General features: G+C 42.8%; 2 protein-coding genes across 2 annotated transcripts; both read right to left on the bottom strand.

The window, feature by feature from the left end:
* Nucleotides 1-261: 261 nt before the first annotated feature.
* On the bottom strand, nucleotides 262-1,874 carry LOC123139522 (uncharacterized). Its single transcript, XM_044559302.1, has 5 exons — nucleotides 1,760-1,874; nucleotides 1,577-1,581; nucleotides 943-1,032; nucleotides 645-755; nucleotides 262-525 (listed from the first exon to the last, which is right to left on the bottom strand). The coding sequence occupies exons 1-5, from the start codon at nucleotides 1,872-1,874 to the stop codon at nucleotides 262-264; spliced, it is 585 nt and encodes a 194-aa protein (XP_044415237.1).
* A 4,308-nt stretch (nucleotides 1,875-6,182) lies between these two features.
* On the bottom strand, nucleotides 6,183-7,221 carry LOC123134723 (18.6 kDa class III heat shock protein). Its single transcript, XM_044553913.1, has 2 exons — nucleotides 6,801-7,221; nucleotides 6,183-6,685 (listed from the first exon to the last, which is right to left on the bottom strand). The coding sequence occupies exons 1-2, from the start codon at nucleotides 7,050-7,052 to the stop codon at nucleotides 6,401-6,403; spliced, it is 537 nt and encodes a 178-aa protein (XP_044409848.1). The 5' UTR covers nucleotides 7,053-7,221; the 3' UTR covers nucleotides 6,183-6,400.
* Nucleotides 7,222-24,685: the final 17,464 nt, after the last annotated feature.

Raw genomic sequence — 24,685 nt, 5'->3', positions numbered from 1 at the left:
CCGGCCAGATCACGAACAGAGCATGAGACCACAAGGGAACACTCAAATCTACTCCCTCCGTTCCAAATTACTTGTCTTGGATTTGTCTAGATACGGATGTATCTAGACCCATTTTAGTGCTAGATACCTCTGTATCTAGACAAATCTAAGACAAGTAATTCGGAACGGAGGGAGTACTAGACTCGGCACACTACTCTACTGCTAGAACAATCACTGATGACACAGACGAGGTACCGAAAGTTCGCATGACTGAAGGCTCGATCAGGCGATGGCGACCTGGACGGACTTGATCTTCTTCTCTGGTGGCTGCTGCTTCTTGACGGTGACGGTGAGCACATCGTTCTCGCAGCGCGCGACCACGGCACCCGCGTCCGCGTACTTTGGCAGCCGGAACTTGCGCACGAACAACCTTGGTGACGCGCGGAGCTCCAGCCAGATGTAGCAGCAGTCACCCTCCTCTTCCTCCCACTTTCTCTTCCCGTTGGTGCTCTTCATCACCAGCACGTTGTCCCCTGTCAGAGTCACCTGTCAAGGAAAATGAGTACACGCCCAAATGTTAGTTCATTGGTGATGTTGAATCGAGCTTGGTCCAAGAAGAAATGGGGGATGAACATGGTGTGGTAGCTCGTAGCTGGATGACCTACTTGGAGAGCTCGAGGACGTCTAGAAGGAAAACATACTTGCTGAGGGTCTCCACGATATCCATCAGTGCGCCGCGACCGGCGCTCCAACGTCCATGTGATATTGACCGTTCCCTAGCCCACGACATGCTGGTGGGCGTGGTCTCGGTGGTCGGCGTCCCCGGTTACAAGGTGGTCGAGCACCTCCGGTAGGTGGACGAGGCCGGCCTCGGCAGGGGCGAACCATTGCTTCTACTTCTTGTTCCTTAATTGGTTCCTTGATGTGTGGGTAGGAACTAGTAAGGGACGGTGCGACTCAAACTTCGGAAAGATCAATGGATTGGATGGCTTCTTCAAAACCATCATGTGTTGAAACCTTGGCGAACGAATATTTGACAAGAAAATTCTTGCCCTACAAACAGGTTGGGGATGAGAGTATGAAAAACTTATTTCCGCCTTCCAATAAATAGGCACATCAATCTTGTGTCTTTTTTCATGTCGTGTCCATACGCCCACCAAAAAAATGATTGCGCCAAGCGTAAACACCACCACCCTGTACCGGTTGACTTCTTATTGCGTAGGATGTTCCATTCTCAAGGAGGATCGATGGCACTGCACTCGACCAGGACACGACACCAAGGAGGGTCTAGCGAGTGACCACATGGGGGCTCATGACAGTAGGATGCCACCTCTCCCACTAGTAGAGCTTCAACGTTTGGAGCATGTTCCAAAGTATCTTAGTTCGATGAGCACCACATCATTGCCAAAGAGTCCATCTATATTTTTTCGTGAATACACAAAACTCGTGTATCATTCCATTGATAGAAGGATAAAAAAGAGTACAACGAGGGATGCAACACATGACACGAACACAGACAAGCGTGAACATGGTGACCGGAGCAGAGGAGACAAGGGATGCTCAGCCCGAACAGAGGATACATCACAGCTAAACCTACCAAGCCTGAACCAAGAGCGGCAATGCTAGACCAACAAGAATTACATCATCTCTCGAGCTGAAACCGGGGATACCGCGAGCGATCAAGATGGCGCCTTTAAGAAGAAAGACTACACTAAGCGTCGTCGCCATCTGGTCTGGAAGAACCGGACCTAGGGTTTCCTCTAAGCTCGAAGAGGGGCACAACTGGAGGCCTTGGCCACGCCTCCAAGAAGTAAGCGACACCCGCGGGCGCCGCCGTTGCCAACACCAGCAAGCTGAGCAGGATCTCTCCCTGGCCTAAAGCTGAGCAATACCATAGTCGCTGAATTAGGATTAAAAGACGAGGAAGCCGAAGTTGGTTGGAACCACCATGCCAGAAGGGAGTCCATCTTTAGCTGGCCATCTTAGTGATGTTTTTCTGTGTACAAACTTGAGTCAATGTAGTAATCAACCCTGATGCTTACAACTCCGAGGATGTCAATGGGCTTGGACAGTGCAACAGAAATTCCTACTAACTGTAAGTGCATACAAATTACCTATGCAAGTCATCACTGAGCTCTACCCTCTACTCCTTGTTTTGCTCGGATATAAAGAATGGCTTCTTTGTGAATAATGAAATGTTCCATCTATCTTCTCATGTTTAAATAGGGGTGTTTTTTCTCACCTTTAATTGGAGTACTATTATGTTAGCTTCGGTGTGATGTGGCACAACAACCATTATGCCTCTATGCATCTATACCACTATATGTTCATATTAGTTGTTGGATGAAACTGGTTCAATGGTTGAGAAGTGGCAAATCCAAGTAATGTTGGGTGTTGAATATTTTCTTCACTACACCAAATTCTGCGACATGTACTACCAGAAGATTCCATACTTGGACTTAAGCACAATTATAATATGCACAAACCTCTAAACAATGATATGATATTATTCTACTATCTTTCATAGTGTAATTATCCAACTTTTATCTTTTAAAAGGATTGACATTCATTTTGTTTTATTATTGCGTTGGACTATATAAACAAAGCACTTATCGTTTGTTCTAAACTCTGATATTCTTCATTTCTCCCTACCTTTATACTTCCAAGGAATTAGTACTTTATTTTCTTTCTCGTTTTTGTTCCGATTTAAAGCGATAGCATCATCTTCCAATGTTGTCATTGAATATATTGTAGCTATAATTTGATTATCAATCGGATAAATCTACACCTTATATTTCATGCATATGTGAGTCAAATTTACATGTTTGTGTAGTATAATGTGGCATGTGGATATCCGGTTGCACTTGCCCTCATGTGCAAGACAAAGGTGCAACTTGTTAGTCTTAATAATGGCATAAGGAGTACATGGGCATCTATAGTCCAAAGACTCCCTCATCATTTACTGAAGTTTCTTTAGATGGCCACTGTTAAGATGGCCTTGCCTTGAACTTCTTTAGGTGATGACATTGAAGATAGACTTTGCATCAGTTTCCTGAACAAAAGATGCAAGAGGCAGAAATGACGCATGGATGAGTTGTTATGTCATGCCGTTGGGGGGGGGGGCTATTGGTTTAAATGCAAATTATATCAGTTAGTACAAATAAGCATTTTGCATTTACTTTGGTCTATCAAATCCTGAAGCTAGTATTAGCGCTCCCGTCGCCACTGCGTCAGAGGAGAGGTGTTTCTCTAGAATGAAAATAGTGAAGAATGTTCAACGTAATCACATTAGTGATGATTTCACGAACCACTATATAATTTGCTTCTTGGAGCAAAGACTTCTATATTGAACTCCACATAAGGATGTGACAGATTACTTTTTGAAGATGAAAGATCGTAGAGGTAAACAATAGAGAGGTAACTACTTTTGTAATCAGAGCTTATTTTGTTATTATATAGTGGCAACTATGATTTCATATTTGTGTGAGGTTAGTAAAATAACATTTTAGACATATTATTGCTGCCTTTTAGGGGATACATTAGTGTTACTTGTTCGTGTTGATATCAGTGACCTTTTTTCCTGGCTTCGCCCATGTGTGCATCCACATATAATTGTATTGATTTTATTTTGGTGGTTGCATTTTCTTGGCATCCTCACTGCCCAGAGTTGGAGGAGTTGTGCTATAATACAACCATTTTAGTATGACATGTGTGTAAGCATTACCAGCACCACCCAACGAATCTTTGTGTCCATTTGATCCAAGTGTAGTACACATGTTCACTACAAAATTTGCTCTATTCAGTGACAAAAATCCTGGTGATGAAACAGGAAATGTCACCAAAAATCATTTTCTGTGACCGTCCACAGTCACGAGGTGTTTTCCTTCCAGGGCAGCACCCTCGGCAACTTTGACGATGTTTTGGCCTTATTTTGCGCGACGGTATTGGGTGTCACTAGGCATGTCCATTTTCAGGGACGGTTTGTAGTGTCACGGAAAAAGTTGAGCGGCCAGTGTCTTGAAATATAATAAAAAATAACATATTGTTTTTAAGCTAACTAATCTAGTGTTGAAAGTCTTTGTAGATATTTTCTGAAAGTAGTCAATCTACTTTCTGATGGTGTTGAAAATTTTCGTGGACCCCTACACTATCTAATTTAATTTAAAATGGGCAAAAAAATGTGTGCTTCGTGTGGCTCGAACACAGGAAATGGAGAAAGTTGTACATACTACATTGCCAGTATGGCATTGATCGGTTATCGATCAAATTGACTGGCTAAAAGCTTCTAGAAGCTTTAGAAAGCCGTGGTGAAATGCCTGGTTAAAGAATACCTACATGGGCCAGCCCATTTCTTACGTAGTGCTCGGTAGGGTGTGCTTCGTGTAAGAGGAAAGCCCATAAGTGACGCTACGGGCGGCAAATAAGAATTGGCTTCAAAGAGAGCTACTATTGGACAGGACCAAAGATCTTATTCCCTGTGTGGGTCGGGGCATACGAGCGAAACATGCACCCACGCCGCGCTCGGACGTCCCGTTAGTCTGTTTCGGCTTTATGTTTCTATCTGCTTTCTTTCTCTTTCTTTTTACAGATCTGAGAACTTTTTAAGAAAATTGATATTTTTTTAAATCATGAAGAATTTTAAATTCATGAATTTTCTGAAAATCACGAACAATTTTTAATTTCCGTAAAAATGAAAATAGAAGAATTTCCAAATTCGTATTTTTTTTTCAAATATGCGAACATTGTATGAACCAACGAACATTTCCTAAAATCGTAAACATTTTTGAATTTGTAGATATTTTAAAATTCACAAATATTTTTAGAAAATTGAAAAAAATCAACTCCCTACGTTTTTTTAACTCACTTATGTATGGCGGAAAGGGCCAATTTGGTCTTTCATAGTAAAGAGACAGACAGGACAGACATTTTTAAATTCATCAATATTTTTAGAAATTTATGAACATTTTCTGAAATTCATTATGATTCTTTGAATTTATGAATTTTTTTAATTCGAGAACATTTTTTAAATTGCAAACATTTTTTAATACAATAAGATTTGTGGACTCACAGCCACTTTTTGAAACATTTTTAAAAATCATGAACGTTTTTCTCAAATTTGTGAATACCTTTTAAACTTAATTTTTGGTTTGAGAGCTTTCGGTAATCATATCGAGCTTCCTTAGATGATCAAGTGTAATATACGAGTGACATAAATTTTGTTGTGTTTGCATTTTGAAATTCCGTCTAATCCCTATTTTGGAGTCTTCTGCAACATTCTCTCCGGTATTGTTTCATTGATGCAGGATCGACAAAATTCTCTTGTCATCTTCAACACTTGTGGATAGAGCTGGGAGCTTTGGACATCATGCCGTTCTTGAGAAGAAACGACTGGCAAATGTCACCGCACCCACATCGACAACAAGAGATGTTTACCAACAACAACTAGAAGATCGTGAGAGCAGGAGACCAACTCTCTCCATTTCTTAAGATGGAACCAAACCTACTATGTTCAGTGTCACGTTGCACTAAAATACATCAAGAGTATGCTAGTCAAATCACTAGGACACACCCACATACTTAGACTAAGAGATCCCGATGCTTCCAAGTCCTAGGATGTTGTGAACAACATTGCAAAAGCAACTCAGGTGACTGTGAAGCAAAAGCAACTCAGGTGACTGAAGCAAAAGCAACTCCGAGTGGTGGCTGTGAAGCCTTTTTTTTTTGAGAGAGAGAGAGAGAGAGAGTGGTGGCTGTGAAGCTGTGGACTCTACTCGTTGCTCGGCCCATCTTTCCTGGCGTTAAATAGAAGAACACTCGGATATAATGTGAACCAACAACCATGTTGCTATTAACTTGTGTCTGGTGTGAAGCATCAATGCTTCTATGCCAAAAATAAAAATAAAAATAATCACTAGGTTGCTTTTATGCATTTAGTCTTGTTGTTCTGTACATTTTAGTCCTGATGTAAGGAGCACATGGGCATCCCTCATAAATCATAATCATTTTTTAGTTTCTTTCAATTCACTTTGTTTTGTATTTATTTAGATCATGGCACTTGAGAACAGAGTTAATTTGATAGACCGTGGAACCCAGAGGAGTTGACAGATCGTGCAGTCGTGAAACAAAGTTCTCATTCTATTTTCCGCTAAGATTACGTGAAAAACGTATGAATCCAGGCACGCGGCTGCATTCGGTCAAGCGAGGAAGATACAATTCGTGCTCCATCGTTGCATTCACAGCATGATTCACAAAACACGACCACAACTAGCACGCCTAATGTCCGGCCAGACCACGAACAGAGCATGAGACCACAAGAGAAGACCCAAATCTACCAGACTCGCCACACTACTCTACTGCTGGAACGATCACTGACGACAAACGCCGACGAGGTACCGAAGGTTCGCGCGACAGGCCCGAACGATCAGGCGATGGCGACCTGGACGGACTTGGTCTTCTTCTCCGGCGGCGGCTGCTTCTTGACGGTGACGGTGAGCACGCCGTTCTCGCAGCGCGCGGCCACGGCGCCCGCATCCGCGTCCTCCGGCAGCCGGAACTTGCGCACGAACGACCGCGGCGACGCGCGGCGCTCCAGCCGGATGTAGCGGCAGTCCGCCTCCTCCTCCTCCCGCTTCCGTTTCCCGTTGGCGCCGCCGCCGCCGTTGCTGGCGCTCTTCATCACCAGCACGTTGTCCTCCTCCAGAGTCACCTGCTCATTCATTCAGAGCGCGCGCAAACGTTAGTCAATCGCGCCACCCCCTGCCGAGCCGACGAGTTCGGTCCAAGAGATGCGGGGAACGGGGCGGAGCGGCGCACGCACGTACCTGGATGTCGGACTTGGAGAGGCCGGGGACGTCGAGCAGGAAGGCGTACTCGGCGGGGGTCTCCACGATGTCCACGGGCGCGCCGCCGCCCACGCCCCCGATCTGCGCGCGGGGGTGGCCGTGCCCGTGCCCGTGGGCGGTGTGGTGGTGGGCGTGGTCGCGGTGGTCGGCGTCCGCAGCGGCGAGGCGCTCGAGCACCTCCGGCAGGTGGACGAGGCCGGCCACGGCGGGGGCGAACAGCAGCTCGGCCATGGCTTCTTCCTTCCTCGGGTTGGTTACTCGCTGTGTGTGGGTGGGTGGGAAGTGGGATGGGATGGTGCGAGTCGACTTGGAGAGCTCGATGGATTGGATTGGATTGGATTCTGCAGTGCGGAGCGGAGTGAGGGAGAGGGAGTGGTATAAAGAGAGGAGGAAGAAGGTTCGAGATGTTGCCGGGGGCGGCGCGTGGCGCGTCCAGAAAGATCCGGAAGCGAATGGAACAACCTAGTGCTGTACGAGACTGATCTAGGGAATAATACTGCTGCTGTTCTGGATTTGAACACGGGCCGTTTTGTGCCGGCCTGTGGGCTGCACGACAAGCTCGATGTTTCTCTTTTTTTCTGTTTTTTCGTTTAGTTGATGAGACATAACGCGTTTTGTATTCATCGCTCATGGCGCCGCTTCCTATTGTTTTTAACTTCACGCACTCCCTCTTGTCGGCAGCGCGGCTCGCAGCTTTCGAAGCCAGGGAGGCATCCGGTTTTGGAGGCTTCTAAATGCTTCTAGCATGGTTTTCTTGCTGCTTTTTTATTTTTTTGTTTGGTTTTCTTTTCTTTATTATAATTGTTTTAATTTAATTTATTTCTTTCTTATTTTCCTTTTTATAATTTGTAGCATTTTTCAAATTCACAAACATTTTCGCAATGTGAACATTTTCAATTAATAAACACTTCTAAATCCATGAAAACAAATTAATCCGAGAACCATCTTTGAATTCGTGAATATTTTTTCATATTTGGAAACATTTTTTCATAGTCACAATTATTTTCAAAATTCATGGACATAATTCAAATTTGTGAACAAATTCTCAGATTTGTGAGCTTTTTTAAATTCAGAAATGTTTTTCCAAATTCACAAACTTTTTTCATATCCATGAACACTTCTCAAATTAGTGGACACATAGAGAATTGCAATTTTTTTTAAAAACATTGCAAAGATTTCTCAAACTCACAAACATTTTACCAAATGTGCGAACATTTTCATATTTGTAAATATATTTTAGATTCCCAGACTTTTTCAAATTTTCAAAAAAGTCAAATTCCTGAAAATTTCATAGATTGGAGAACATTTCAAATTTACAAAAAAAAATCGACTTCATGAATCTTCAAACTTAATAGAAAAATCATAGCTGGGTTTTTTACACCGGCAGTATTTTTCCAAGCACACTTACAAGGAACCAATGTATAAGAGATGGCAAGGCTAAGATCATATTCTCATCCTGTAGGGGAGAACTGACTTACCTACAGAGAACTGACTTACCTATCATAACTGAGATGGATTCCATAGTTGACGTCAAGTTGATCCAATGCCAGGAAGAGGATATATCAATCTACGCTTCTCCTAGCAAGGAAAAATGACATCTTTTTCCTCTTCGTGATTCTTGTATTGCTCATGTTAATCGTACTCAGAATAATGTTAGTGGTAGTTTAGTTTTTTTAGCAAATAGTAATTTTTTAACCGAGTTTGCTAGAGGTGAGGGCAGAACCATGACTTGGTTAGGGTCTGGCCCGGAAGTTGATTTTTCTTTAGCTCTTGGTGATTTGTAAGGCTCTTCTGGTTGAGTAATACTCCCTCCGTTTCAAAATAGATGACTCAACTTTGTACTAACTTTAATATAAAGTTGAGTCATCTATTTTGGAACGGAGGGAGTACAAGTTTTCACCTGCAAAAAAGGGGAACCAGTGTATAGGCTTTCTTTTAGAGAAAGCCAACCTGCCAGGGGCACACGCGAGCGCTAGCGTGAGTCTTCGGGCGCTTAAGGCGCTAATTAGGAACTCTCGTGTTCCAGCGCGATTCTTATTTGGTGTCTTTTACGCGGGAGCTCCTATTCGGCGCTGTGAGCACCGATTGGAGCTGCTGGCACTCGCTGGGGCATGTAGTGCCTGGCCCAGTACCGGCTAAAGAAAGCAACACGAAGAAGGAAGGTGCAATAACCACTAGATGGAGCTCGTCTTGACCAGGAAAGAGCCCTACTTGAGCTTCTTCTAGTACAACATTAAGAAATACTACCTTAATAAAGATTATATGGAAAGAAATGTAAACTTTGAAACGAAACTCAAATTTTTTTTAAAACAATAAATTTTGAAAAAAATCAAAAAATTGATAGATTCATACAAATTGGAAAAAGGTCATGAATTTGAGAAAACTCCACAAAATTGAAAAAAAGTTCATGAAATTTCAAAATAAGTTCACAAATTTGGAAAAAGCTCATCGGATATGAAAAAAATCATCAAATTTGAAAAAAGTTCATCCAAATTGAAAAAAGTTCATCGACATTGAAAAAAATTGCATCCAATTTGAAAATAGTCCATCGTAATTGAAAACAATTCATCGATTTTGAAAAAATTCCATCGAATCCAAAAAAATTCACCAATTTTGAACAAAAAGTTCATCAATTTTGAAAAATGTTCATCATTTTTAAAGAAAAGTTCATCAATTCTAAAAAAGTTCATTGGTTTTGGAAAAAAATCATCGATTTAAAAAAACATTCAAGTGGAAAAAAGGAAAAAAAAACTGTTCTCAATAAAAAAGGAAAAAGAAAGAGATATAAGAAAGAAAAGAGTGAAGAACCTCCTGGTCGTTGGTTCAAATGCTGAGAGCAACTAGTTAACGAGCGCTCCTTCGAGAGGCTCACAACGATCAGCGCCACCTGGAGCGCTCTCAGTCGCCCGCCACTTGTCGTGCTCTGGGCGCTCTCACCGAATTTTATATTTCTATTTTTCCGCACGCGTTTTCGGCTTTTTAAACATTTTCTCCGGGGTTTTTCGATGTTTCGGTTTTTCACCGGTCTTCCTTCACTTTTGGAACAAAAAACAATTTCGCAAAAAACTGCGCGAAAAACGCATTTTTTCGCGACAGTCACAGTTTTGCTTCTGCGAAATGCACGATTTTGGTTTCGCGAGAGCCATGGTCGTGACTCTCAGAAACGAAAAAAGCGCGTTTTCTATTTTTATTTTTTACCGCAAGAGGCACGCTTTTGCTTTCGAGGGAGACACGGTTGTGCTTTCGCGAGAGGCACGGCCGTGTCTCTCGGAGACGGGAAAAAACGCGTTTTCTAGTTTTCCTTTCTTCCGAGAGAGGCACAGTTTTGCTTCCCCGAGAGGCATGGGTGTGTTTCACGAGAGGTACGGTCGTGCCTCTCGGAAATGGGAAAAAATACATGTTTTTTATTTTTTTCACGAAAGGTACGGTTTTGCTTTCTCGAGAGGCATGGTTGTGCTTCCGCCAGAGGCACGGCCGTGCCTTCTCGGAAACGGAAAGAAGAACATGTTTTCTCTTCTTTTTTTTCTTCCATGAGAGGCACGGTTTTGCTTCCACAAGAGGCACGGTTTTGCTTCCACAAGAGGCACGTTTTTGATTTCGCGAGAAGCACGGGCGTGCCTCTTTCGGAAAGAAAAAAAATCCTGTGTTCCCGGTTCGGTTTTTCGCCTGGTTTTTTTCGTGATAAAAAAGTTCGTCAAAATCTATCAACATGGGATCTAGTTTTGAAGATCTTGATGCGGGGACTCCAACAATGAAAATGGTTCAAGATTTGGACGCACGGTTTAATAGATAAAACATTTTGAATAGACGAATCTAAAAAAAAGGAAAAACTCCCCGGTTGCGACAAATGGCGCACATGCAATGCGCCACTTGTGCAACCTAAAAAGTTGAGAGTGATCTTTGCAACGAGTACTCCGTAATTAGTGATTTTGTCAAATGCTACTAGATGCACATGCCTTTTTTTTACAAACAGAAAAAAGGCAAGATGGCCCGAGCTCAACTAGACACGCCTTCTGGATCTGCCCTGTTGCGCCGTTTCAGTTTGTATACGGTACATGGCGGAAAATCCTATATGCCGCTCGCTGCGTCAAACTGGCGGCACTTCGCACAGGCGAGCGACCGAGCAGCGATGTAACGGGCCGGCCCGTTTAACCATTTCAACGCTGAACCTTCTAGAGGTTCCTAGCTGGTTTTTTATTTTCCTTTCTTTTTATATTTCTGTTTCGATTTTCTTTTTTTCTTTTTTTCTTTTTTCTTTTCTTTTTCAAAAAATGTTCGCATTTTTTAGAAAATGTTCGTGCTTTTATAAAAATGTTCAAAATTTGCAAAAAAGTTCGTGTTTTCAAATTTTGTTTGGAATTTTCAAATTTTGGTTTCTAATTTCATAAAATGTTGTCGTGTTCTATTTTGTTATTTTTTAAAAAATGTTCATGTTTAAAATATATTCAGGAATTTTCAGAAAATTTCCTTGCTTACGAAAATTCGTTCAATATTTCGAAAATTGTTCGTCTTTCAAAAATTGTTCGCATTCTCAAAATTTGTTCATGATTTCGCAAAGTGTTCGTGTTTCAAAAAATGTTCCTGTTTTTAGAAATTGTTATTTTTCTAAAAAACTGCTCATGTTTTGCAGTATTGTTCGAGTGTTTCAAAAAATGTTCCTGTTTCAATATTTGTTCAGAAAATTTAAAAATATTTAGTTGCATCCAATTTAAAAGAAGTTCATCGAATTTGAAAATAAGTTCATCAATTCTAAAAAAAGTTCATCGATTCTGAAAAAAGTCCATCGAGTTTAAAAAAACTGCGCACTAAAGAAAAAAAGAAAAAAGAAAAAAGAAGAAGAAACCGACTAAATAACAAGTAAAAAAGGATAAAACGAACTTAATATACACTCGTGGGCAGGTGCCCCTGGTGTTTATAGCGGTGCGCTTGCAACAAGCGGGTCGCGTGTTCGAATCCGTGTCTCTGCACACTTTTTGCGTTACAAAAAACTAGAAAAACGAATGGAACGGGCCGGCCCAATTGAAAACGCCCGCAGGCGCCCGTTGGCGAACCGACACATAAGCGCCAAATAGGAATGGCGTTTATGCGCCAGTTCGCCAATCAGCGCCTGCAGGGGCATCAAATTGGGCTCGGCCCATCTTGCTATCTCTTATCTGTTTTCTAAAACAAAAAAGAGGTGCGCTAGGATGGATCGAACCAGCAACCTCCTTCGAGGGGAGACTGCACTAACCGGCGTTTCCTATTTGGTGCATATTCGTCGGTTCGCCAACCGGCGCCTGCAGGAGCATCGAATTGGGCTCGGCCCATCTTGCTATCTCTTATCTGTTTTCTAAAACAAAAAAGGAGGTGCGTTAGGATGGATCGAACCAACAACCTCATGCTCGAGGGGAGACTGCACTAACCACCAGACACCAGCCATATCTTGTGCACAATTGCCCTTCTTCATGTTTTTCTTCTATGTCCTTCCCTCTTTTCTCTTTTTCCATTTTCTTTTTATTTGGAACTATTTTGTTCTGTTTTCTATTCCTTCGACCAAATCGAATGAACTTTTTTCAAAATTCGATGAACTTTTTTTGAATTCGATGAACTTTTTTCGATTTTGATGATTTTTTTTCAAAATTGATGAACTTTTTTCGAATCTAATGAACTGTTTTTCAAATTTGATGAACTTTCGAATTCGATGAACTTTTTTCAAACCAATGAACTTTTTCCAATTTCAATGATCTTTTTTCAAAACCGATGAATTTTTTTTTGAATCTGATGAACTTTTTTTGAATTCGATGAACTTTTTTGAATCCGATGAACTTTCTTCGAATTCGGTGAACTTTTTTTTTGAAAATCGATGAACTTTTTCATTTTTTTTGAACTTTTCTTAAAATTTGATGAACTTTTTTTCGAACTTACATTTTCTTTTTTGAGATAATTTATATTGAGTATATATTAATGTTTTACTGCAAGAAACGGTTAACTAGAACTGTTTTCTTGTAGTAGACAAGAAAGTTAGTTTGGTCCAGTGGTTAGTGAGATGCACTCGCAAGAATGCGTTCCTGAGTTCGAATCCCCAGTGATCCTCAGTTTTTTTTGTTTTTTCACTTCAATAGGGAACGAGTGCAAGCGCGCACTGAGCCGGCCCATGCCAGCGACCCTGCAGGCGCCAGCTTGTTAACAGGTGCCTGTAGCGCTGACTAGGAGCTCCCAATAGGAATTGCCCAATAGGAGCTCCCGTATAGGGCGCCCCGCCTCGATTATATGGACTGGCCCATGTAAGATCTCTGATTTGTGGAAGCATCTACATGCGTCCAGCTAGTTTAGTTAGGTCCACTTAAACAAAATAGCTAGTTTATTTAGGTTTTTTTTGCTTGTTCTTCTTTGTGTTTTGTTTGACCAGTTTTTCTTTGGTTATTTATTTATTTTTCGCTTTAAACCTTTTACTTTTTTGGTTATTTTCTTAATTCACAAAAAAAATCAATTTTGTGAACATTTTTTAAATTCATGAACATATTTTAAATTCATGAACCTTTCTTAAATTGATGTACTGTTTTGAATTCGCAAGCATTTCTCAAATCCATGACATTTTTCAAATTTGTGATTTTTCAAATTCATGAACTTGTTCAAGTTTGTGAATTTATTTTGAAGTCACAAAGTTTTTTCATCTTTTTCCAAATTCGTAAACTTTTTCCCAATAGTTAAAGGTTAATGGTCGGTTAATGGCAGTGGTTAACAATCTATGGTCAATAGGTCTTGTGTTCTGTGGACCATATGGCACGCGTGTGAGCGCCAATAGTCCGACGGGCGCTATAAGCGCCAATTAGGAACTCTTGATGCATACACTACTTAGCATGTGCACCTGATTCAAAGTTGGGCTAAATTATACAAGGCTGAGCTCGGCAAGAAAAAGTATGGCATGAAAACCTACCACTCAGTGGGTAGTATTTGTAAAGCAAAATGTGATCCATCAACTTTGAAACGTAGGTTGTCGACCGCCTCATGTTTTTTGCATACTAGCAACCAACCCTGAGCTGGTTATTGCTCCACATTCTTCTAAGAGAAAAGCTTGTTGTTTCGCACAAAGTGATTTAAAGAAGTAAATGGATGGTAGATGGATAATCCTTGGCCCCCTTTGGTTTATGGAATAGAAATATTGTATATGAATGGGGAAGTCATGGAAATTGAAATGACATGTATCTCGATTCCTATGGGAAATGAGATGACATTCAATTCATAGGATAGAATATTTTTCATTAGCTGTTAACTAGTGTTCTATTCCTTTGGAATGTGAAGGATAGGAATCAATTCTACATAGGAATAAGACTCCATTCGTACAAACCGAAGGGCTCGAAAGAAAATTTTCCTAAAAGAATCCTTTCCTATAGAATTCCTACAAAATTCATCTAAACCAAATGAGTCCTTAAATTGTAGATCCAATGGCCCAGGTTTGATTTTGGCGGTTTCCAGCTGGAGGTTAGTTTGAGGGGATAATTTAACTCCGCTAGGGTCAGATGAAGAAAGATCAAAAGGCCAGTCAACTCCCATGCACAATGGACATGCCTAATGATGTTGGGAAGTCAAAAGGGGGAGTATCGAAATATTTGAAATACCGTGTGTGGAAGAGAGTACCTCCTTGAATGGAAGAAACACTATTGTGTGTGGGGGTAGGGGGCGAGGAACTGTCGATCAAGATAGTTTCACAAGTAGTGCCGACATATTTCATGGCTTGTTCCTCACTTCAGTATGGTTTCTGTTTATGCATAAAATCCCTCTATTAAGGTTTTTGGTTGGGCAGTAAAAGAGGAAAGCATAAGTGATACATCCATTTTGCATCATGCTTTTATATCGATATTTATTACATTATGAGCTGTTGTTACACATTATATCACAATACCTATGTCTTTTCTCTCTTATTTTACAAGGTTTACATGAAGAGGGAGAATGCCGGCAACTGAAATTCTTTGCTGGAAAAGGAGCAATTATTAGAGACCTATTCTGCACAACTCCAAAAGTCCTGAAACTTCACAAAGAGTCATTTTGGAATTAATAAAAAAAATTAGGCGAAGAAAGCACCACAGAGGACCCACCAACCATCCACAAGGGTGGGAGGCGCGCCCCCTGCCTTGTGGGCCCCCTGACACACCTCCGGTGCCCATCTTCTGCTATATGGTGTGTTTTGACCTGGAAAAAGTCAGAAGGAAGCTTTCGGGATGAAGCACCGCCGTCTCAAGGCGAAACTTGGGCAGAACCAATCTAGAGCTCTGGTAGAGCTATTCTGCCAGGGAAACTTCCCCTCCCGGAGGGCGACTGTTGGAAATATGCCCTAGAGGCAATAATAAAATGGTTATTATTATATTTCCTTGTTCATGATAATTGTCTGTTGTTCATGCTATAATTGTATTAACCGGAAACTGTAATACATGTGTGAATACATAGACCACAACATGTCCCTAGTGAGCCTCTACTTGACTAGCTCGTTGATCAACAGATGGTCATGGTTTCCTGACTATGGACATTGGATGTCATTGATAACGGGATCACATCGTTAGGAGAATGATGTGATGGACAGGACCCAATCCTAAGCATAGCACAAGATCGTGTAGTTCGTTTGCTAAAGCTTTTTCTAATGTCAAGTATCATTTCCTTAGACCATGAGATTGTGTAACTCCTGGATACCGTAGGAGTGCTTTGGGTGTACCAAACGTCACAACATAACTGGGTGGCTATAAAGGTGCACTACAGGTATCTCCAAAAGTATTTGTTGGGTTGGCACGAATCGAGACTGGGATTTGTCACTCCGTATGACGGAGAGGTATCTCTGGGCCCACTCGGTGATGCATCACCATAATGAGCTCAATATGACTAGGTAGTTAGTCACGGATCATGCATTACGCAACGAGTAAAGTTACTTGCTGGTAACGAGATTGAACGAGGTATTGGGATACCGACGATCGAATCTCGGGCAAGTAATGTACCGATTGGCAAAGGGAATTGTATACGGGATTGCTTGAATCCTCGACATCGTGGTTCATCCGATGAGATCACCGTGGAACATGTGGGAGCCAACATGGGTATCCAGATCCCGCTGTTGGTTATTGGTCGGAGAGCTGTCTCGGTCATGCCTGCATGATTCCCGAACCTGTAGGGTCTACACACTTAATGTTCGATGATGCTAGGGTTATAGGGAAGATTTATGTGTGATTACCGAATGTTGTTCGGAGTCCCGGATGAGATCCCGGACGTCACGAGGAGTTCTGGAATGGTCCGGAGGTGAAGATTTATATATGGGAAGTCATCATACGGTCACCGGAAATATTCGGGGGTATACCGGTATTGTATCAGGACCATCAAAGGGGTTCCGGGGGTCCACCGGGAGGGTCCACCTGCCCCAGAGGGCCTTATGGGTTGTAGGTGGAAGGGAACCAGCCCCTAAGTGCGCTGGGCGCCATCCCCCCTAGGGACCATGCGCCTAGGGTTGGGGGGAACCCTAAAGGGGGTGCCCCCCTTGCTTGGGGGGCAAGCCCCCTCCCCCTTGGCTGCCGCCCCCCTCTAGATCTCATCTTGAGGGGCCGGCCCCCTTCCCCCTTCTCCCTATAAATAGAGGGGTAAGGAAAGGGCTGCAACACCACATCCAAGGCGCAACCCCTCCCCTCTCCAACACCTCTCCTCTTCCGCGTGAGCTTGGCGAAGCCCTGCCGGAGAACTGCCACTCCATCACCACCACATCGTGGTGCTGCTGCTGGAGCCATCTTCCTCAACCTCTCCCTCCTCCTTGCTGGATCAAGGTGTGGGAGACATCACCGGGCTGCATGTGTGTTGAACACGGAGGTGCCGCTGTTCGGCGCTAAGATCAGAATCCACCGCGATCTGAATCGCTACGAGTACGACTCCTTCATCCGCGTTCTTGCAACGCTTCCGTCTCACGATCTTCAAGGGTATGAAGATACACTCCCCTCTCTCTCGTTGCTAGTTACTCCATAGATTGATCTTGGTGATGCGTAGAATTTTGTTTTAGTTTCTGCAACGATCCCCAAAAGTGGCATCATGAGCTAGGTCTATGCGTAGTTTCTATGCACGAGTAGAACACAAGTTTGTTGTGGGCATCGATTTTGTCAATTTACTTGCCACTACTAGTCTTATCTTGTTTCGGCGGCATCGTGGGATGAAGCGGCCTGGACCGACCTTACACGTATGCTTACGTGAGACAGGTTCCACCGACTGACATGCACTAGTTGCATAAGGTGGCTAGCGGGTGTCTGTCTCTCCCACTTTAGTCGGATCGGATTCGATGAAAAGGGTCCTTATGAAGGGTAAATAACAATTGGCATATCACGTTGTGGTTGTTGGCGTAGGTAAGAAACGTTCTTGCTACAAACCTATAGCAGCCACATAAAAACTTGCAACAACAATTAGAGGACGTCTAACTTGTTTTTGCAGCATATGCCGTGTGATGTGATATGGCCAAAAAGGATGTGATGAATGAAATATATGTGATGTATGAGATTGATCATGTTCTTGTAATAGGAATCACGACTTGCATGTCTATGAGTATGACAACCGGCAGGAGCCATAGGAGTTGTCTTTATATATTGTATGACCTGTGTATCATTGAATAACGTCATGTAATTACTTTACTTTGTTGCTAAACCGTTAGCCATAGTAGTAGAAGTAATAGTTGGCGAGACAACTTCATGGAGACACGATGATGGAGATCGTGATGTGGAGATCATGGTGTCATGCCACTGACGATGATGATCATGGTGCCTCAAAGATGGAGATCAAAAGGAGCAAAATGATATTGGCCATATCATGTCACTATTGGATTGCATGTGATGTTTATCATGTTTTTGCATCATATTTGCTTAGAACGACGGTAGCATAAATAAGATGACCCCTCATAAAATTTCTAGAAAGTGTTCCCCCTAACTATGCGCCGTTGCAAAAGTTCGTTGTTTCGAAGCACCACGTGATGATCGGGTGTGATAGATTCTAATGTTCGCATACAACAAGTGTAAGCCATATGTACACATGCAAAACACTTAGGTTGACTTGACGAGCCTAGCATGTACAGACATGGCCTCGGAACACAAGAGACCGAAAGGTCGAACATGAGTCGTATAGAAGATACGATCAACATGAAGATGTTCACCAATGATGACTAGTCTGTCTCACGTGATGATCGGACGCGGCCTAGTTGACTAGGATCATGGATCACTTAGATGACTAGAGGGATGTCTATCTAATTGGGAGTTCATTAGATAATTTGATTAGATGAACTTAGTCTAAAATCTAATATGTCTTGTAGATCAAATGGCCCATGCTAATGTTGCCCTCAACTTCAACGCGTTCCTAGAGAAAACCAAGCTGAAAGACGATGGTAGCAACTATACAGACTGGGCCCGGAACTTGAGGATCATCCTCATAGCTTCCAAAAGAGCATATGTCCTAGATGCACCGATAGGTGAAGCACCAGTTTTCCCAGCAACTCAAGACGTTATGAACGCCTGGCAGTCGCGTAGTGATGATTACTCCCTGGATCAGTGCGGCATGCTTTACAGCTTAGAACCCGGGCTCCAAAAGCGTTTTGAGCAGCACAGAGCATATGAGATGTTCCAAGAGCTGAAAATGGTTTTCCAAGGTCATGCCCGGGTCGAGAGATATGAAGTCTCCGACAAGTTCTACAGTTGTAAGATGGAGGGAAATGGTTTTGTCAACGAGCACATACTCAAAATGTCTGGGTTGCACAATCGCTTGTCTCAGCTGGGAGTTAATCTCTCGGATGATGCGGTCATTGACAGAATCCTTCAGTTGCTCCCACCTAGCTACAAGAGCTTTGTGACGAATTGCAATATGCAGGGGATGGTGAAAACCATTCCTGAGGTATTTTCAATGCTGAAATTAGCGGAGGTGGAGATCAAAAAGGAACATTAAGTGTTGATGGTCAATAAAACCACTAGTTTCAAGAAAGGCAAGGGTAAGAAGAACTTCAAGAAGGATGGCAAGGGAGTTGTCGTGCCCGGTAAGCCAGTTGCCAGGAAGAAGCCAAAGCATGGACCCAAACCTGAGACTGAGTGCTTTTATTGCAAGGGAAACAGTCACTGGAAGCGGAACTGCCCCAAGTACTTAGCGGACAAGAAGGCCGGCAACACCAAAGGTATATGTGATATACATGTTATTGATGTGTACCTTACTGGTACTCATAGCAGCTCCTGGGTATTTGATACCGGTGCAGTTGCTCATATTTGTAACTCAAAACAGGTGCTGCGGAATAAGAGGAGACTGGCGAAGGACGAGGTGACGATGCGCGTCAGGAATGGTTCCAAGGTCGATGTGATCGCCGTCGGCATGCTACCTCTACATTTACCTACGGGATTAGTTTTAAACCTCAATAATTGTTATTTAGTGCTAGTGAAAGGGATCGAGAAGAGGTGTCTAGAGGGGGGTGAATAGACTCTAAGCAAGAAAAGTTGTAGTTTTTAATTTCTTTAAGTTAAAGTGGAGTTTTGGCACAAGTTTAACAATCACAATACATATCAAGCAAGCATGCAAAGAGTATATGAGCAGCGGAAACTAAAGCATGTAAATTGCAAGAATATAAAGGGATAGTATTGGAGTGTGCAAACGCAATTTGGAGACGCGGAGATTTTTGAGCCGTGGTTCCGATAGGTGGTGCTATCGTACATCCACGTTGATGGAGACTTCAACCCACGAAGGGTAACGGTTGCGCGAGTCCACGGAGGGCTCCACCCACGAAGGGTCCATGAAGAAGCAACCTTGTCTATCCCACCATGGCCGTCGCCCACGAAGGACTTGCCTCACTAGGGGTAGATCTTCACAAAGTAGGCGATCTCCTTGCCCTTACAAACTCCTTGGTTCAACTCCACAATCTTGTTGGAGGCTCCCAAGTGACACCTAGCCAATCTAGGAGACACCACTCTCCAAGAAGTAACAAATGGTGTGTTGATGATGAACTCCTTGCTCTTGTGCTTCAAATGATAGTGTCCCCAACACTCAACTCTCTCTCACAGGATTTGGATTTGGTGGAAAGAAGATTTGAGTGGAAAGCAACTTGGGGAAGGCTAGAGATCAAGATTCATACGGTAGGAATGGAATATCTTGACCTCAACACAAGTGTAGGTGGTTCTCTCTGAGAAAATGTAAGTTGGAAGTGTAGGCATGTTCTGATGGCTCTCTCCACGAATGAAGAGTGGGTGGAGGGGTATATATAGCCTCCACAAAAAATCTCGGTGGGACCGAATCCTGAAACTCGGTCGGACCGATTTAGCAAATAATGTGACCGTTAGGATTTTCGGTGGGACCAACATGTCAACTCGGTGGGACCGATGTGGTTAGGGTTAGGGCATAACATAATCTCGGTGAGACCGATTACACAAACTCGGTGGGACCGATTTTGGTAATAAGCTAACGAGAGAGTTGGTCAGGCAAACTCGGTGGGACCGATTGGCTCATCTCGGTTAGACTGAAATGTTACGAAGAGGAACAAAGAGTTTGCATTGTAATCTCGATAGGACCGATTACACAAATTCGGTGGGACCGATTTTGGTAATGGATACATACAGAGAGATTACAATCCCATCTCGGTAAGACCGAGATCCCTATCGGTGAGACCGAAAAGACTAGGGTTTGTGGCAGTGGCTATGACATCTGAACTCGGTGGCGCCGGATAGAAAGAATCGGTGGGGCTGAGTTTGACTTTTGGTTTGGGTCATATGTGGATGTGAGAAAGTGGTTGAGGGCTTTGGAGCATATCACTAAGCATTTAGAGCAAGAACCTTATTAAGCAACACCTCATCCCTCGTTGATAGTATTGGCTTTTCCTATAGACTCAATGTGATCTTGGATCACTAAAATAGAAAATGTAGAGTCTTATGCTTTGAGCTTGAGCCAATCCTTTTGTCCTTAGTATTTTGAAGGGGTTCCACATCCTCTAGTCCATGACACTCCATTGTTGAACTTATCTGAAATGTACTAGGTAAAGGTATTAGTCCAACAAGAGATATGTTGACATTAATTACCAACCCAGGGAGCACTTGTGCTTTCAGCCAACTTTGAGCATGAACATTGTATCTGGATCTCGTTTAATACGAGATGTCTACTCATTTAAATCTGAGAATAATGGTTGTTCTATTTATATGAGAGATATGTTTTATGTTCATGCCCCGCTGGTCAATGGTTTATTCTTAATGAATCTCGAATGTGATGTTACACATATTCATAGTGTAGATACCAAAAGATGTAAGGTTGATAATGATAGTCCCACATACTTGTGGCAGTGCCGCCTTGGTCACATTGGTGTCAAATGCATGAAGAAGCTCCATGCAGATGGACTTTTGGAGTCTCTTGATTATGAACCATTTGACACGTGCAAACCATGCCTCATGGGCAAAATGACCAAGACTCCGTTCTCCGGAAGAATGGAGTGAGCAACCAACTTATTGGAAATCATACATACTAATGTGTGCGGTCCAATGAGCGTTGAGGCTCGTGGTGGCTATCGTTATGTTCTCACCCTCACTGACGACTTGAGTAGATATGGGTATGTCTACTTAATGAAACACAAGTCTGAGACCTTTGAAAAGTTCAAGGAATTTCAGAGTGAGGTAGAGAATCAACGTGACAGCAAAATAAAGTTCTTACGATCAGATCGTGGGCAAGAATATTTAAGTCACGAGTTTGGTACACACTTAAGGAAATGTGGAATTGTTTCACAACTCTCCCCGCCTGGAACACCTCAGCATAACGGTGTGTCCGAACATCGTAATCACACTCTATTGGATATGGTGCGGTCTATGATGTCTCTTACCGACTTACTGCTATCATTTTGGGGATACGCTTTAGAGACAGCTACATTCACTTTAAATAGGGCACTGTCTAAATCTGTTGATACGACTCCGTATGAATTATGGTTTGGGAAGAAACCTAAGCTGTCATTTCTAAAAGTTTGGGGATGCGATGCTTATGTCAAGAAACTTCAACCTGAAAAGCTCAAACCCAAGTTGGAAAAATGCGTCTTCGTAGGATACCCTAAGGAAACCATTGGGTATGCCTTCTACCTTAGATCTGAAGGCAAGATCTTTGTTGCTAAGAACGGGTCCTTTATGGAGAAAGAGTTTCTATCGAAAGAAGTAAGTGGGAGGAAAGTAGAACTTGATGAAGTACTGCCTCTCAAACTGGAAAGTAGCGCAGCTCAGGAAAATGTTTCCGTGGTGCCTGCACCAACTAGAGAGGAAGTTAATGATGATGATCAAGGTACTTCAGATCAAGTTGCTACTGAACTTCGTAGGTCCACAAGGACACGTTCCACACCAAAATGGTATGGCAACCCTATCCTGGAAATCATGTTGTTAGACAACGGTGAACCTTCGAACTATGAAGAAGCGATGGTGGGCCCAGATTCCAACAAATGGCTTGAAGGCATGCAATCCGAGATAGGATCCATGTATGAAAACAAAGTATGGACTTTGACAGACTTGCCCGTTGATAGGCAAGCGATAGAAAATAAATGGATCTTTAAGAAGAAGACGGACGCAGATGGTAATGTTACCATCTATAAAGCTCGGCTTGTCGCTAAGGGTTACTGACATTCAAGGGGTTGACTACGATGAGACCTTCTCACCCGTAGCGAAGTTGAAGTCCGTCCGAATCTTGTTAGCAATTACCGCATTCTATGATTATGAGATATGGCAAATGGACGTCAAAACGACATTCCTTAACGGTTTCCTCAAGGAAGAATTGTATATGATGCAGCCGGAAGGTTTTGTCGATCCTAAGAATGCTAACAAGGTGTGCAAGCTCCAGCGCTCCATCTATGGGCTGGTTCAAGCATCTCGGAGTTGGAACATTTGCTTTGATGAAATGATCAAAGCGTTTGGGTTTGTGCAGACTTATGGAGAAGCCTGCGTTTACAAGAAAGTGAGTGGGAGCTCTGTAGCATTTCTCATATTATATGTGGATGACATACTATTGATGGGAAATGATATAGAACTTTTGGATAGCATAAAGGCCTACTTGAATAAGTGTTTTTCAATGAAGGACCTTGGAGAAGCTGCTTACATATTAGGCATCAAGATCTATAGAGATAGATCGAGACGCCTCATCGATCTTTTACAAAGCACATACCTTGATAAGATATTGAAGAAGTTCAATATGGATCGGTCCAAGAAAGGGTTCTTGCCTGTTTTGCAAGGTGTGAAATTGAGCACGGCTCAATACCCGACCTCGGCAGAAGATAGAGAAAAGATGACTGTCATCCCCTATGCCTCAGCCATAGGGTCTATTATGTATGCCATGCTGTGTACCAGACCTGATGTAAACCTTGCCGTAACTTTGGTAGGGAGGTACCAACGTAATCCCGGCATGGAACACTCGACATCGGTTAAGAATATCCTGAAGTACCTGAAAAGGACTAATGATATGTTTCTCGTTTATGGAGGTGATGAAGAGCTCGTCGTAAAGGGTTACGTCGATGCTAGCTTCGACACAGATCTGGATGACTCCCAGTCACAAAATGGATACGTGTATATTTTGAATGGTGGGGCAGTAAGCTGGTGCAGTTGCAAGCAAAGCATCGTGGCGGGATCTATATGTGAAGCGGAGTACATGGCAGACTCAGAGGTAGCACATGAAGCAATCTGGATGAATGAGTTCATTACCGACCTAGGAGTTATTCCCAATGTGTCGGGCCCGATGACTCTCTTCTGTGACAACACTGGAGCTATTGCCCTTGCCAAGGAGCCCAGGTTTCACAAGAAGACCAGGCACATCAAGCGTCACTTCAACTCCATTCATGAAAATGTTCAAGATGGAGACATAGAGATTTGTAAAGTACATACCGATCTGAATGTCGTAGATCCGTTGACTAAACCTCTTCCACGGGCAAAACATGATCAACAACAGAACTCTATGGGTGTTCGATTCATCACAATGTAACTAGATTATTAACTCTAGTGCAAGTGGGAGGCTGTTGGAAATATGCCCTAGAGGCAATAATAAAATGGTTATTATTATATTTCCTTGTTCATGATAATTGTCTGTTGTTCATGCTATAATTGTATTAACCGGAAACCTCCATACATGTGTGAATACATAGACCACAACATGTCCCTAGTGAGCCTCTAGTTGAGTAGCTCGTTGATCAACAGATAGTCATGGTTTCTAGACTATGGACATTGGATGTCATTGATAATGGGATCACATCATTAGGAGAATGATGTGATGGACAATACCCAATCCTAAGCATAGCACAAGATCGTGTAGTTCGTTTGCTAAAGCTTTTTCTAATGTCAACTATCATTTCCTTAGACCATGAGATTGTGTAACTCCCGGATACCGTAGGAGTGCTTTGGGTGTACCAAATGTCACAACGTAATTGGGTGGCTATAAAGGTGCACTACAGGTATCTCCGAAAGTATCTGTTGGGTTGGCACGAATCGAGACTGGGATTTGTCACTCCGTATGATGGAGAGGCACTAGTAGAAAAAGGACCTATAGTCCCGGTTCGTAAGGGCCATTAGTCCCGGTTTTTGAACCGGGACTAAAGTGTTAGTACTAATGCCCTATACCTTTAGTCCCGGTTCTTGCATAAACCGGGACAGATGGGCCTCCACGTGGCCGGTGCGGCGAGCCTAGGCAGGAGGCCCTTTAGTCCCGGTTGGTGGCACCAACCGGGACCAAAAGGCATCGACGCGTCAGCATTTCAGGGGCTGGGGTTTTTGTTTTTTTAAAGGGGGGGGTTGGGGGGTTAATTTAGGTGTTTCATATATTGTGTTAGCTAGCTAGCTAATTAATAGAGAGAAGTGTCCTCTCTTATGTCTGTGCTTGGTCGACGCTACGTACTGTACATAGAGAGGCCTCGA

The sequence above is a fragment of the Triticum aestivum genome, chromosome 6B, assembly GCF_018294505.1.
Source record: "Triticum aestivum cultivar Chinese Spring chromosome 6B, IWGSC CS RefSeq v2.1, whole genome shotgun sequence".
NCBI lineage: Eukaryota > Viridiplantae > Streptophyta > Magnoliopsida > Poales > Poaceae > Triticum > Triticum aestivum.
The sequence above is the reverse complement of the archived record's forward strand: the minus strand, read 5'-3'. Positions and strand labels throughout refer to the sequence as shown.